Source organism: Chlamydotis macqueenii, chromosome 2 (genome assembly GCF_036417535.1).
Source record: "Chlamydotis macqueenii isolate bChlMac1 chromosome 2, bChlMac1.mat, whole genome shotgun sequence".
NCBI lineage: Eukaryota > Metazoa > Chordata > Aves > Otidiformes > Otididae > Chlamydotis > Chlamydotis macqueenii.
Genome location: NC_141557.1, coordinates 10,936,479 through 10,952,217, shown reverse-complemented (window position 1 = coordinate 10,952,217; position 15,739 = coordinate 10,936,479). Strand labels below are relative to the sequence as shown.

Sequence of the window (15,739 nt, the reverse complement as noted above, 5' to 3'; positions counted from 1 at the left end):
AAGATGTGAAAAGAATCAGAGGTCCACTTGACATCGACTTGTTCTCTAGGTATTATTTAGGTGTCACATGGAAGATAAGTACAATGAGGAACTAAAAAGAATTTTTTTTTTTCTTTTTAGGGACGGATTCACATATAAATTGTTAGAAAAACAATTGCAGGCTGTGTAGGTTAGAGACTGACAAAGAAGTATCTCTCTACTTATAGTATGGTGTGAATAGAAGGAGCATTACTTAACTTACAACCAAGAATCCTCTTAACAACTTATCAGAACTTGAATATGTATAGTGGCTGTCTTCTCAAAAAAGCAGCACCATTTTGTAAGTTGGTTACAAGGCACTGGAGAAATGCTCTATTGCTGTTTGAGCCAATCTTTTAAGTACTGCTCTGCTCAGAATGACGTAAAATACAGGGTTAAGAAAAAACAGTACTCAGTTTGTTTATAATTATGAGCATACATTATATATTTTTTAGGTAACACCATTTCCAAATACTGGATTTATCAATGGGTTCACATCTCCAACCTTCAAGCCTGCTGCTTCTCCATTGACTACACTCAGACAATATCCTCCCAGGAACAGGCAAGTTCAACTATCTTTTAACAATATACCTATTGTTTTATTATCTGACATGTGGGGTGTTAATCTGCTTTAGTAACACAGCTACCTTGAAAATACTTGTGGAATTGAACCTGATGCGAGGTTAAGTGAGGCCAAAGGGCAGATGGTGCTACTCTTGTTTCTAAATGTAAATGCACTGTCTGAAAGCTGAGAACTTGTCAGTTCCACGATTTAGGGTCTTCAGACGAAATGTTCTGAATGATGGCATGTGATCAGCAGGATTAGTCGTATAGTATTTTCCATTTCAAGTGGTTTTTATTAAAGTCATAGCTGAAAATAGACAGTGAAAAGGTTAATTTTGGTAGTTCACATGACCTGTTTAAATATTTATCATTCTTATAAATGAGATATGCAATAAAAGACTAAAGAACTTGCTGCTTCTGAATTCTGTATATAGGCTTAGGCCTCAGAAGATCTCTCATAGTACGTATGTTGAAATGACTTTTGAATTTGTAGGAATCCTAGCAAGTCTCATATACGACATACAATACCCAGTGCAGAAAGGGGACCTGGGCTTCTAGACAGTCCTACAATATTCAACTTTTCTGCTGATCGTTTAATCAATGGCGTCAGGAGTCCACAGACGCGGCAGCCGGGACAAAACAGGACACGGATGCAGAATGCTACTACGAGTTACACCAAGAGGGAAGTAGGAACCGGACGGATGGAACAGACCAGCGTTGACTCATCTCCTGGATTAGGCAGAGGAAGGTGAGCGTACTCTGTAGTTGTCCTCTGAACAGCCTGGTATTGCTGGTTCTTAGCTGCTTCTTTTGCTGAAGAGGTATGATACTAGTACTGTTTTCATTGCTATTGTAAACTGAGACTCTCACTCCTCAAAACTAAGACCTTGGAAATTACTTCAGAGAAAGTGATAAACATAGAACAAATGCAAAGTGGACTTTAATTTTTTTTTTTCCTACCAAATGAAAATCATTAATGGAAACTGATGAACAATTTACTGCTCTGAGATCTAATCTTCTGTCCTTTCTTCATCTATCTTAAGAAAGTCTGTGTACTATGTATTTGACTTGAGTGAAGCAGTTCTGCCTGCCCATTCCATTGTTCAGCGGTGTAGATTGTGCACCTGAACTAGCAGTGCTCATTGTTAATTTTTTCAGTTGAGAGACCAGAATTGTGTCCCACGTAGACCTTTAGAACAGCAAAAATGATGGATTTGTATGGAGGAAGGAAAAAGGATTACATGCAACTAAGAAAACCATTACTGTGCAGTTTTTAAAAAAAACCAGAAAACCTAAACAAAGGAAAAAAAAAAAACTTACCTGGGCACCTGAAAATTGTTGACACTAATATTAATCTGAGAATCTAGCAGGCTTATTTTGGATTTTTTTAAAATACAATACAGTTCTGAAGTGCTTTATGAAAGTACTGTACAGCTTTGTTTAATGATTACTCTGTCTCCAAGTAAGTCACATTTTGAGTGACTTACTGAACTGGAAGATAACTAGAGTCTCTTGCAGATGATTCTATATTAGACTTGTATCATTGCAAAATTAAGTGGGAATTTTGTGAAAGGATTGTAATACTCTTCTAAATCTAATTTGCCAAATTGTGTTAACTAGTGAAGGAAAGGATGATTAAGGACATAGGAAACAAAATTGTTCAAATTGTAGACTGCAAAAATGTACAGGAATAGTCCGTAATTAAATTTATATTCTGATGTTTTGGTATTGAATATATTTAGAATATTAAAAGTGAAACAGAAATCTTACAAAATATTTTGAAACTGAGTTACAATGCATTGCAAATTTTAAACCCCTGCTTGGAAGGGCTTTACCTGAAGCAGGGCTGGTGGAGAGGTGCTGAAAATGTTGTGGAGGGGCTTTACCTGAATTGAAAATAGTTAGCCATATTTCAAAAGTTACACAGATATAAGTAAAAAGGTTAAAACCTTTACTTTGAATATTGAAAAGTTTTGTCTAATCCTTATATGTAATTGTCACCCAAGATGCTTTTAACACAGGAATTATTTGTTACCAGTTTATTTTTAAAATAAACTGATTATTCTTATGCTAACTCGTATAAGATCAATACCTTTATTTTAATGAGACCTTGCTAAAATTTTTCCCTGAAACACTTTTTTAATAAACTGTCTAGAATGAAAGGGGATGAAGTAGCAATTTGAATTAATTTCTCCTGTTTTCACCAACTGCCTTTCATTCATTTATAGGCGAGGTTCTAATAAATGCTTTTTTTCCTCTAGGAAAAACTCATATGGCTACCGAAAAAAAAGGGAGGACAAGTTTACAGTGAGTGCGCATGATCATATTCATCTATAATAAAAGTAGGGTAACAAGGCAATAGTATGGATACTATGTGGAGTAGCAGGTGAGATAAGTTATTGCAGAAGTAATTGTATGTCACAGCTGACTGAAGACAGCAGCTCATTAGTCACATGAATTTACTGCATTTGGATATCAGAGAAGGTTGTCCATTAATGCAGAAGTCAGGAAAAAGTTAAAATTACTCTTTTATAGTAGCAGAAAATTTCCATCTTAGTGTTACTCTGTCAGCATGCCGGTGTTTATGGTCATGGAGAGCTAAATAGCTAAGTTAAAGTTCACGACACTTTATACTTGATTATTGTTCATGTAGAAGTTGAAGAACATTTTATAAATCTGTGTGTTGTAATGTGTAGCTAGAATGTTAGTTATTAAGTAGTTACTTCTGTTGCTTAAATGCCTCTCTAAGTACCACTTGGTAAGGATATACGAACACTATTGAAATATTACAGTTTTGGTAAACTTAAATTCAAGGTGAAACCTAAAAAGCCTTGATACTTGAAAAGGCTGGACTATACATTTTGTAGGAAAAAAAAAAGTAATTTTTTGATATGTTAAGGTTTGATTTGATAAAACCAGACACCTCTGCAATTCATTTTTTGCCTCACATGGCTTGTTAATGAAGCTGAACCGGATTATTTCCTTATTCATGTTACAATTGCAAAGTAACCCCACTGCACGAGCCACAGCACTTTCTTAAAGGTCTGGAATCATTGCATTTGTGTATTTGCGACTCCTGCTGTTGAGTAACCTTAAGAGACTTGGATAAAGGGGCACCAAGATTTGGAAAGCTTAGAACAAGTGATTCCTAGTCTTGCTAATTTAAGATGTTCATGCTACTTCTGTCTTAATATGTTGTGTTTTTTAGCACTCATCTGTATAACTTAAAATGCTTGTACAAAATATAAAAGCATTATATTGCAGGACTTCAGTCCACTTTAAGAAAACCTGTGCTGTGAAGAACTGTTAAAAAAAAAAGGTTGTTACTCATGCAGTTTGAGCTGGATAAGTGTAGTCTCTCTCTGTGACCCTTTGACAGGTCATCTGACTTCTATTTTTGGAAGTTTGCAGCCTGTGTTCTGTGGGGGGGTAATGCTGGGTCAGTAGCAGTCCTAGGAGTTGCAGTTGTTCTTGCCTCTGTATTTACTCTTTCCCCACTTCCCTCTCCACACACACGCTTCTTTTGACGTAAACTGTAGGTTGTGAAAAGACCTTGATGGTAGTTTTGTATCTATTGCCCTTCATGAGAAAGAAGGTGAAAAAACCCAGTAAGTAATGCAGTACCTCTCTGGCCAGAAGCATTGTTCTGAAACTCAGACCATCTTGACTATATTTTCCTTTTCAAAATAGAAATTATCTCAAAGACTGCTTTGTATTTGGTAGTCTGCAGCAGAGGTCATCTCAGCGCAGGCCTGAGCATGGTCTTGAAACAGTTACTTCGTTGTTTACATGATGTAGATGAAGTTAATGGGTAAATTCGGTTACAGCACTGTTACAAAAGGAATTTTATTTTTTCAATGTAAATAGAATTTAGCTTTACAAATCCTCACAAGTGATCCTCATAAGTGATCTTTAACTGCAGTACTCTTAACTCTGAACTGCTGTCTGTAGTGCAGAATAGTTGCATTTAGCCCATTGATGTTTCTTTGTCTGAGGTACTGTTTTTCTTAGATTTAGTTAGAAAAATTCTCCCTGTTTCAAAAACAGTTTTTATATTTATCTTTGCATTTCTAAAGTGACAATATATATTCATATTAATTACAAGAACATTGCCTTTGTCTACACTACAGGCAAGGCATGCTGTCTTACCATTTCTTAATATATCTGAACATGATAAGATTCTTGTTGACCCCTGTCTCTCCTTTAGAATGTTACCAACTGCACATAAATTTTCACAGTATCATGGTATCTAAACCAGTCTGTTTTCCTTTCTATGTCTGAGTGTCCATCCTGGAGGAAAGGGCAGCAAGAAGACTTTTCTTACTATACCAACATCACTAAAGCTTATGCGTATGAAATTTTTAAGGATGCTTATGCCATCTCATTTAAATAATTATTACATATTTTAAGGGCAGCAGTGGAAAACGAAAGCATCTATTCCTCGATAAAGTGTAGTTTTCTTGGGAGGCAGGATGGGGGAGGCCTCTCTAGGGCTTCACAGATATAAATCAAATGCAAAATACAGTTTAGTCCTATGTCTGTCTTTTCTGTCATCCAATACAGTAACCTCAACGTGTTATTTCTATTCCAGAGAGGCCAAACACAGTCTCCCCCACCTCCAAAACCTCCATCTCCTAGCTTTGAATTGGGTTTATCTAGCTTTCCTCCATTACCCGGGGCTGCTGGCAATTTAAAGACCGAAGACCTTTTTGAAAACAGACTGTCCAGTGTGGTAATAGGAACATCAAAAGAAAGAGTGAGTAGCCAGTGTTCTTTTTTTTATTTTTTTTTTTTTTTGGCAGGGGGAGAGGGAGACCAAAGAATTGCATACCTCTTGTTTTCAGGTTTGATGGTTTCTAACCCATGTAAAACCACAAGTTTGTTCTATGCATAAGAAATGCTTTTAAAAAACAGTTGTCAGATGATGTGCCACTGCCTTCTTCACTTAAATCTCAGAATTTTTGGGGTATTCTCTTTGAAATGGTGTGGAATATGAGCACCAGTGTAAGTAGATGTTAATAGCAGAGATTAGAAAATATGCTCTTTGCTGTTCATGATAGACTGAAGTGAAAAATGTGATAAATTTTCCACTTGTTTGAAAGTCAGACTTCTGGGTTGTATATACAACACTTTAATGTGACACAGACAAACTTTTAAACACTGAAACATAACGAAGCTGCCTACATAATCTCAGTTCACTAGCCACCATAGCTGGAACAAGAACTGTTACCAGAATTGGCTGGATCCTGGCATTGTCTTGTCATACGGCTTGGAAAGATAAAAATATACCAGAATAACTTGGCAACCACTGCTTTCAAGATGTAGTAGAGATGCGGTTGAAAATTAGTGTTCAGTAGCTGTTTATAGATTTCATTCTTAGAACTGTCTCTACCATGCCATCTGTGAGTGACAGGATGTTCTCCTCCATCAGGACTCATATAACCCTGCGCACTATGGAACAGTCTAGGCTATAGAAGTCTATATTGGCTTTTTTGCTAGCTCTAATTTAACTTCTGTTTTTTCTAGCTGTATCAAAACTGGAGAAGTATAGTAGTGCAAAGCAACCTGATGAAACACCGACATCTCTTATGTCTCATCTCTAAAACCAGTCTGTTGCAGAACTGTTTTCCTTGGTGCTCATGTATTGGGGGTGGTAAGGGAGGGTTTTTCTTGGTACAGGAAAGAGGAAGCAGCACGGCAGCCTGGACCCGAAGCAGCGATTGCACAGACAAGCCACCTGTTCTGTCTCCTGCAAGTGGTAATAGGGACAACTACATTCCGGGGTTGTGTTTAGGTAGGGCAAGTGTGCAGGACAGTGCCATAAGAGCAGTGTTTAACTTGCTGTCAGCCAGTACTCCAAACTGTTCTTGGCCAATATCTATCTATTTTTAAAGTATTTTACGTCTATAGTTTCTGATGTGTTTTTTGACTATCATATTCCAGATTTTAAATATAATTCTAGCATTTCCTGTTGATATTGCATCTGAAAACCCATTGCTCCTCCCATTACAAATCTAATACTTGTTTTGCAGTGTACTTATTGTAAAGAACTTGCACTTCTACCCTGTAGAGGCAGTCTTAATATCAGTCAGACACTGAGGTTTTATGATAGCGCAATGCATTGTCAGATTAGAAAAGCTTCCTTTGATTTCCTAATTTCTTTTTCTGTCTGTACCATTGTGTGGAAGAAAGGGATTGCACTGTTCTTCCTTGCTGACTTTAGTAAGTAATAAGCAGCAAATGGCTCCAAAGAGGGATTGTGTTCTGCTACAAAGGTGTTTCAGTTAATGTTAGAATCTTGCCAATGTATACAGGCTGCTTTTACCTTGATCTCCACTTTTTTTTGTTACCTGGTCTAGAGTTATGAAGTGCTGAAGTGGAGTTGCACAGTGCTACTCTTATTTTATAGATGGGCAAGTCAGTGTGCAGAAGCTGAGTGAACTTAGGAGGTTTTATGACTTCCAGCAGTTGTTACTCAAGCATCATATCTTTATGCTCTTTGCTTTGTGTTGCTCTTCTAGATGTAGCTCTGGGGAATGGCAGGTGTTAGTCATCCTGCAGTTTCTAACTGGGAAAATGCAGTGCTGTCAGATCAGGGGCTGTGTGTTTCAGCCTAGGAACAGCACTTGCATGTTCACACTTAACCATGCACCTACAACTTTTGATGAACTTGGGCCAGAATGCTCAGCAAGTTGCAATTTCAAGCCTTTGCACATGCTATTATAGTAAAACTATAGAAGCTGTTCTTTTATTTCTAAACAACCACCTTTTATGGTTTTACTTTGAGTAAAACTAGGCTTAGATCTACTGCAATAATCTATCCTGCCTGATAACAGTGTCATCAAATACCATTTTCCTTTCTAACAGTGACCACAGGAGTCTTACAATTTATCATCTTAGAATGGTGTCTGAGCCTGGGGGAAAAGGGTGACTAGCTCGTTTCTTCTGTCCTCGTGTTCTCCCATTGCTCTCCCTTCTGCTTATCAGAATCTATTCTGATTCTGAGCTAGACAGCTCAGAAGCAACGTGAAAGGGGGCTTGTAAGAAAGATAGGGAGAAACTCTTTAGCAGGGCCTGTTGTGATAGGACAAGGGGGAACGGTTTTAAAATAGAGGGAGGTAGATTCAGACTGGACATGAGGAAAGAAATGTTTACACTGAGGGTGGTGGAACACTGGCACAGGTTGCCCAGAGCGGTGGTGGATGCCCCCTGGAAACATTCAAGGCCAGGTTGGACAGGGCTCTGAGCAACCTGATCTGTTTGAAGATGTCCCTGCACCTTGCAGGGGAGTTGGACTAGAGGACCTCTAAAGGTCCTTTCCAACCCTAACAATTCTATGATTCTATGAACATAGGATTTCTTAAAACATACAAAATGGTTGTAAATGTCAGAAATGCATCTTTTTTTCAAGATAAAAAGTCTTCTTTCTCTTTTCTTACTTTGTGACAATTTAAATTCATGTGTACATCTTGAACCTATTTTATGTGGAACCACAGTATCACTTGGTGCTAGCAGAATCTTCTGAGGGCTATGGAAGAAGCCTCTTTTGCTTGGTAGCAAATCATGGTATTGCATAAGAAAGGGACTTTTAAATGATGGTCATATCCTAGTTTGCAAAAACTTTTTTTTAAGGGTTAGTTTTTCAGCACCAGCTATTGGGATGATGCAGAGTTAGAGCTTTAAAGATGACAGTTCTTAGTGCATAACTCTAGGAAACCTCTGTCTTAACTGACTGACTATGGGAGTGTGAACAGATGCAGAGCCTGCTTTGTCACTAGCAGGTGCAAAATTCCTAGGTTGAAAGAAGTGGTTTTGCTATCCAGATATGTCCCAGAGGGAACTAAGCTTCCAATCTTTTGTGAAAGAGCCACAGCGTGTGATTTACTTGTCTATGTTTCTGAACAACTGTAAAGGAAAAAACTTATAAATCAACTTGTAAACTGCTTCCTGATTGTGTTAATTTTCAGGCAAACCATACTAATTGGATATTATGATTGCCCTTCTGTACTTTTTTCTTTCTTCAGAACATTAATGTGGATGCAAGTACAAACACTATTCCATCGGGAGTTCCTCGAGAGCCGTTGTTGCCGGTTTCTTCTACATTGCCCAGGACGTTTGAAAGGTCTCCTTCGCCATCCCAGTCTTCTGAGTAAGCACTTAATTACATGACTATAATTATTCTGCTCTGAATCACGTTTGTATTTTCTCTCATCAGAAGACTCGGTAGAACACTGTAAATAGCTATTAAAATGTTAATCAGTGAAAGAAATAATATTTTGTTGTATGTTGTACTTGTAGTAAAGGCAATAAAACTTAATTTCTGAACCGTATCATAATAGTGATTCACTTACAATAGTCATTCAACAGACAAGAGTTTAGTGTTGTGGTTTGGTCTCTGCAAGTATTTAAAAGTTTAATGAATACCTAACTGTCTTCTATTTAATAGCTTTGAAGCATAGAGAGTAAACCCATGATCCTGGGGACAGTACTGTTGTCCGTACAATAAAGGAAGTTTTCAGTAAGACTTTATTTGGAACCTGCACATCAAATTGCGGTGTTTAAGTAACAGGAGTAAGATATCTGAATAACTAAATGCTATCACAATGTCACAAATTAGAGGTAGTGTTAAGTTCCACAGGAATATCTTTTTTTTTTAATATTTTATAGCATTTTTAAATGCAATACTAGTCATAATGTGCTAGGCAAACTATAGCTATAACTTCTTATAGTCACACTCAGAGTTTTAGATCTGTTATTAGATCATTCATCTATCCTGGAGTTTCACTTTTCATGAGCCTTGCTTCCTGCTGGATGCTTACAGGGACTCCAAGGTTGTGGATAAACAGCAGAAAGAGACACAGAGTACAGAAAGGCTTTCTTCTTCCACACTCAGTACTGCATGTAAATCGGTACAAGTCAACGGGGCTGCCATAGTAAGTGACCTTATTACTTCACTTTCTCTTAATGATCCCGTTTGATGCATTTAACAGAATATTGCTTCCATTGCTACCCACTGTTGCTTAATCACGTGAGCCCAGCATCCTTAAACTTCTGTGTTGGTGACCTCGTGATTACTTGCATGATACCATTGCGCCATTAACAGTGCAAAAGTCTTCAAGATAACTTGGCAAATGATAGGTCTTTATCTGAATTCTCTTCTTGGTAGTATCCTTGACGTAGAAGGATTAATACATATGTTGATGTTTAAACCAGAGCATTCATCCTGTTTCAGCTGTTATAGAGTTTGCTTGAATTTGAAGTATTTTGCCCTATCACAGTACCTCATTTTTCTGGCATACTGTTTTGCATTTTACCTTGTCTTAAACCTTGTTGTCTGTACAGCTTCTGTAAACTTCATACTCAAGCCCTCATCTGCATATTTTAGTGCAGCAGTCTTTTGGGACAAAGACTTAACTATTTTGTTCATAAGTAAATGATATTTTTTTTTTCAGGATGCTTTGTTTAACTCTGCCGACCTTTTTGCTTTTGATTTTACAGGAACTGCGAAAACCTAGTTATGCAGAAATTTGCCAGAGAACAACTAAGGATCCTCCTACATTGCAACCCCAGAAAGAACAGAAGCCAAACACTGTAGCGTGTGGGAAAGAAGAAAGAAAGCCGACAGAAACGATAGAGAAAAACAGAGAACCTCCTCCTGCAAAGTCACATCCTGGACAACCCAAAGACCAGAGGAGACAGTCAGGACGCAGATCATCCCCTCCAGCTGTTGGCAAACGCTTAAATAAAGAACAGAATACCCCTCCAAAATCTCCTCAGTGAAACTAGCACCTGGGAGGGATTGGAAGAGGTCTGCTTCCCACAAATTAAACCCATGTTCCCACTAAGATACCTGAGAATGAGTTGCTGGTTAGGAGCTTGCAGTGATACTAGGCATATAACAATGCCTGCAAGTTATTTTTCTGTGAAATACTTTTTCCCCTCTTGAACAAACATTCTATTTTTCTGGATATTTCTGGATAGTTGTTCTAAACCTTACATTTAGGTTGGTGCTTAATTGGAGGTGAAGCTTAGTGTGATTATTTTTTTTTTTCAAGATGTAAAATATTTGTCTTTAAAAAAAAAAATCAACTTTTTATTAAGCCTCTCTGTGGCTGTGTGAGTGCAAGCTCTGTATAGTGAGTTTTTTCTAAACTGTTAAGCAGAAATGTGCTGCTGCAATATTTTTAATAAACTGGTCTGCAAGTACATATCTAAAGTGTCCAAAAGACTGATACCGGCAGCTAGTGTGTAGAGTGCAAGGAAGTAGATATATTTTACAAATTAGTATGTGACCTTGAAGACTTTTTTTTATTGGGCTGCTGTACTAAGTGTCAGCAAATGGAACTTGCACTTTTAGGTTAAATGAGTAGTTGTTTCTAGCGTTTTTAAAAATTTAATCTTTTTTTTTGTTATTTTGCACACACAAAATGAATCCTACAGAGCACCATAGCAGTCTTTCTAAAATATTTCCTTTTGACTTACTGCAAGCAAGTAACCATCTTCTCACTCCAGAATAAAACCGATATTATAATTTGCAAATACAAAGCACATTGTGAATAGAAAGAATTAAGTCTGTGAGCTTCTATGGTGGTGAAGCCTGTTAATGGATGTTATCAGGAGAAAGCACTGTAGCCTTCTTGTGATAACCTTAGCTTCCCTGTGCTTGTAAGGGAGTTAACTGAGTCAGCGCTGTATGTTCTGGTTACCCCTGTGCTCTGTGTAGACATTTTTTTTTTTAAAAAAAAAAATAACTCTGCCCCAAGTGCTCTTTGAAAGAGTTCATATCTTAGTCAGCCTTGTGTTGACGTCTTCCTGTAACTACAAGCATTGGCATACGGATTTAAATTTTTCAAGACGTGAGATAATGGTGTTTGCTTTGTGTGGTGGAGGAAGAGATCCCTGATATTTACCTCTGGGATGAGGTTTCTCACACTTATTTACTTTAGAGGTGATGCGCTTTCTGAAGGACAAGGATGCACTAAATTAGCAAGTTTCTGATAAAGTTGAATATAAATTATTTTTGTTTTAAAATGCCTGAAGTTTTTCTTTAAGTGTTTAAACTGCAGGAAGTTCAGACAAAACTCATTCCTGCTGACTATGACAGTACAGTTTATTCCACAAAATGTTTATTTAAACAACTGATTTTTTTAAAGAATTATTTCCATCCAATATTTAAAGACTTGAATTTTATTTAAACTTGAAAATGACTTTGCCTTAACTTTTGTACAAGACAGCTTAGAGTTAATGAGGTCTGACCCCGTGGAGGGTTAGCATGAGTGGAATACAGAATTACTCAGTTACAGTATGTATCTATTGTCACTGGTCTTACTGGGTAAACATACTGTAGTACAGGAACTAGCAGCAGTTTTTGTAATATACCTTAAAGATCTTAAACAGTTGATCTTTTTCAGATTGTTCAAAAACCTGTAAATGCAAATAGTCAATACTGTATTAAATATGTGCACTTGGAAGTGTGTGCTTTGCTTGTACAGTTGTAAATAATCAGAACATATAAAAAGGTACCCTAAAGAAAAAAATCTGATAAAAATTATTGATATTATAAATGTTGCTGTTGAGCTGGATGTAGATAAACTAAATGTTGTGGTTTGAATATTACTTTAATTTGTTGGTTTTCTTTTTCTTATTTTATTCTGGTGTGCTGAACTGACTCTGCCTCTTCACTGCAAAAGGGAAATGGAACGAAAGTCTTATTTGAAAGCCCTCAAATGTTTTCCTAAGTCCCTGGTAAAACAAGCGATTTAACCAATTCAAAAATGTTCTGCAGTGTAAATAGTGAATTTTAGCAGTCAAACTGTAATTTTAAGTAATTAATAAAATCAAATTTAATTGGAAAAAACTTTAGACTGCTACAAAAATATACACTGAAGCTTGTCTGCTTTCAAGAATATCAGTGCTTTATTTAGTGTATGATTCATGGAACTGTAAAGTAACTACAGAAGTTGACTCCTGATAAATTTCCTACTAGAAGCATAAATTGGCAACTAGTTGACCTTTTAAATCCAACCTGTTGTGTGCTGCAGAATTGGTCAAAAATAGGGCATGCTGGAATCTGGAATTTTTGTTTTAAAAAGAGCACTTTGTGAATGCTGTGGGAGGAGATAGGGCTCTGACAACATCACCAAAACTGCTCAACTAGTTCTGTCGTTGGATTTTCAATACACTTGTCCTTTCCCCAGTGGCAGTGAAAATGGTAGCTAGAGTTGTGTATGGTTTAGGCCAGCTGTATGATTCATTTTGTTTGTCTGCTGCAAGTGAAAGGCTTACCAGCTGCAAACAATCACAAGCGGTTCCTTACGGTGACTGTGCAGCCAGGCAGTACTGAACTGGTACCGGAGGCGATGTGTTGAGGCCAGCGGGACGTGTTGTGCTGTTCTAATGTATTCTGCTGCCATTTGTGCTAGGTCAATACACTGTAATTACTGCTCACCCAGCAACAGTCTGTTGCATCGAAAGTTTAAACCTTCCTCTGATGTGGTTTTTATAGCTTTTTTTAAGAAGAAAAAAAAAATGACACGCCAAATAGCTGTGTAATATACGACTTATCCGTACTGCATTTTACTTTGATATTTTTTTTCCACTCAATGACAAAATGGAGTTTTCAGAGTAGAGTTGTGAAGTTGCATGCAGACTGTTGCTATGATACATAGAGAGATTAAAATGTGGCTTTTAAAATGAAAAACCTCCCAAAAGCAGTAGCTGAGTTAAAGGTTCCGGGATACAGTAATTAAAATTGGCACTTTACCTTGTAGGACCGTGTGGTGATGCATTTCATTTTGAAAACAAGTCAAAATGGGACCTGACACTTCTTCCAGGAATGTAAAAAAAAAAAAAAAAAAAAAAAAAAAAGTTGCTTTTAAAACTTAATGTTGTTTCAGATCAGTCCCCCACCATGATACTGTCCTTTGCCACTTAGAAATCTGTGAACAGTGGCAATTTTTTTGAGGTTGCTGCATTATCCTTCAAAGACTTGAGCAGCTGAGATAGAAGGGCCCTTGTCTGAGCGTGGTGCAGTGTATCAGGAGCAACAGCTGACTGTAATGGTGCATACCTATCTCTGTATCTCCTTCAGCTAGCTACAGGTAGGGGTTTTTGTGCTTTGTAACCTATTACACTAATAGCAGCAGACAATCGAAGATTTCTAAGGAGACCTACAGCTGCCAATTCTTGAAATAGAAGTGTAATATGGGAGCCTTCTTGAGGGTTTTTGTTTTTGTTCTTCTTCCATTAAGACTGGAATCAAGCTTACATGTAAACTATCAGTAATTTAAGTTTCCTTTTGTGTCATAAAATGTAAAACTGTCTAATTTGAAAAAAAAAATATGTAGGTTATGAAAAATAAAGATTTAGGCACTGTTGAATTCCTGATTTTTTAATTAAACCTTTCTTCAGCAGTATTTTTCATTACCTTTTGTCTTTTGCTCCCATTTTTGGAAATTGTATATTTCTAATTTTGGGAAAAAAAAATATCTCTGCTTGCTTTACTCTTCAGCACAGCTGTTGTAGCCATCACCTAAGGCTATGTGGCAGAAGCAAGAACACCTATAGTAGAGCTCTGAGGGTGGCATTATCTAACTATTAGATAACTGTGGTTAACTTTTTTAAAACAAACAAAAAAAAAGCTGATGTGATGTTTTCTTTACTAGAGGTTATGATCTTCATTAGTGGTTTCCTCAAATTATTAGATAAGCTGTTGACTTGGTCTTTAAATGTGGATTTTTAATGTTTGGGTTAGTGCTTTGCTTGCATGGCTCTTGAATCGGGAAATGTCCTGGGATTATTTTTGGCTTTGAACTGGTTTTAGGGGTTATCCTGGCCGTGTCTCTAGGAAGGAAGAGCTGCTGGGATATTCTCCCTCTAAGTAAAAGATCTATTTTGGAAATACTTGAAACTTTTTTTTTCAGTTTGTCTCTCATTCAGCTGTATCTGACCCAAGTTTAGCAATGAATGTGAGCATGGAAGCACTAACAAATGCTGTGTTTTATAAGCATCTTGGGAAGCATTGCAGTATTATTCTTCAGACTGGATGTTCTGTGAGCTTCTGGACGGGTTAGGCTGCTTGCTACTTGATTTCCCCACTGCTGTCTGCTCAGAAGAGTAGGGCAGCACAGGAATAGCAGTGTACACTGGGCACTGCAAGTTTCTCCATGTTAGAAAAGCCAATTAAACATCAGGCTTTGGCAGTGAAGAAGACAACCAGTTTTCACTCCAACATGGCGTATCCTGTTCTGCCCTTGGAACTCAATTTTGTATTACTTAATGTATAAAAATGCATGGCAATGTGTCAGCAACGCTGCCGTAATCCTAGCGAGGCTCTTCAGGACTACCCCAGCTTTGGCAGGAATCGAGGATTTATTTGTTCACACAACAAAATTGGCCAGTGTCCCCTCTGTGCTAGTTTTCCCAACGCAGTGATGTTTGATGATGGCAGCGCCAATGTTCATGTTGAACAAATTGTTTTGTTTCCTCTTGGGCATGGGGAGAATGAGTGAGCATGGCAGATTACATGCAGTTGAGTATCCAGAGATTACTTATTGTCACAGAAACTGTGACTCATTGCATTTTGATCCTAAGGCTTCTTTAGAAAAAAAAACCCACAAAAAGATTTCATTAAGTTTTAAGTTTTCTAATATTATTTTACTTCACAAAGCTCTGGAATTTAAAACCCCCTATTCCATTGAGTATCACGGCTGGGCTTTTATGAGTGCAACCGCTTAAGTCAGGGAAGAGAGAGAATTTCAAATATTGCTGGTTTATAGGTGGAAGTAACTCTGCCCACTTCGTCTCTGTATTTGAGAGAAGCTGTGTCACAGTTTGCAGTCCTGGTGCCATCCGGTTACAGTAGCTCAGTTGCTGCAGCATCCACTCTCAGCATGTTGTACATCTATCGCATAATTCAATGTTCAGCTTAAGTTGATCAAATAGAAATCTGCTGCTATTGAAGTGGTGCATGGAATACTGTTACTGAGCTGTTTTGCCAAATAAGCACAAAAATGCAGCGAAGAGGCTGTTGTACCTGAGCTGCGCCATGGCCTGCCTTCCTGTCGGCTCCCTCACGTCATCGGCACGCTGACCTGTCTGAAGAGTAATCGAGAAAAAGGTGGTTTTGGAATAGAGGCTGGTTTTGTGCCATCAGCAG

At 37.6% G+C, this 15,739-nt stretch overlaps 1 protein-coding gene across 2 annotated transcripts in view; it reads left to right on the top strand.

The window, feature by feature from the left end:
- The window catches only part of LARP4B (La ribonucleoprotein 4B), a 56,374-nt gene extending 42,413 nt beyond the window's left edge, over window positions 1–13,961 (top strand). For both annotated transcript variants that reach the window (XM_086741908.1, XM_086741909.1), the window contains 7 exons: window positions 474–580; window positions 1,076–1,330; window positions 2,844–2,889; window positions 5,174–5,338; window positions 8,607–8,731; window positions 9,404–9,515; window positions 10,081–13,961. In XM_086741908.1, coding sequence (XP_086598034.1) covers window positions 474–580; window positions 1,076–1,330; window positions 2,844–2,889; window positions 5,174–5,338; window positions 8,607–8,731; window positions 9,404–9,515; window positions 10,081–10,362 — 1,092 coding nt within the window. In that variant the 3' untranslated portion in view covers window positions 10,363–13,961. The remainder of the gene's footprint in view (window positions 1–473; window positions 581–1,075; window positions 1,331–2,843; window positions 2,890–5,173; window positions 5,339–8,606; window positions 8,732–9,403; window positions 9,516–10,080) is intronic.
- The last annotated feature ends 1,778 nt before the right edge of the window (window positions 13,962–15,739 follow it).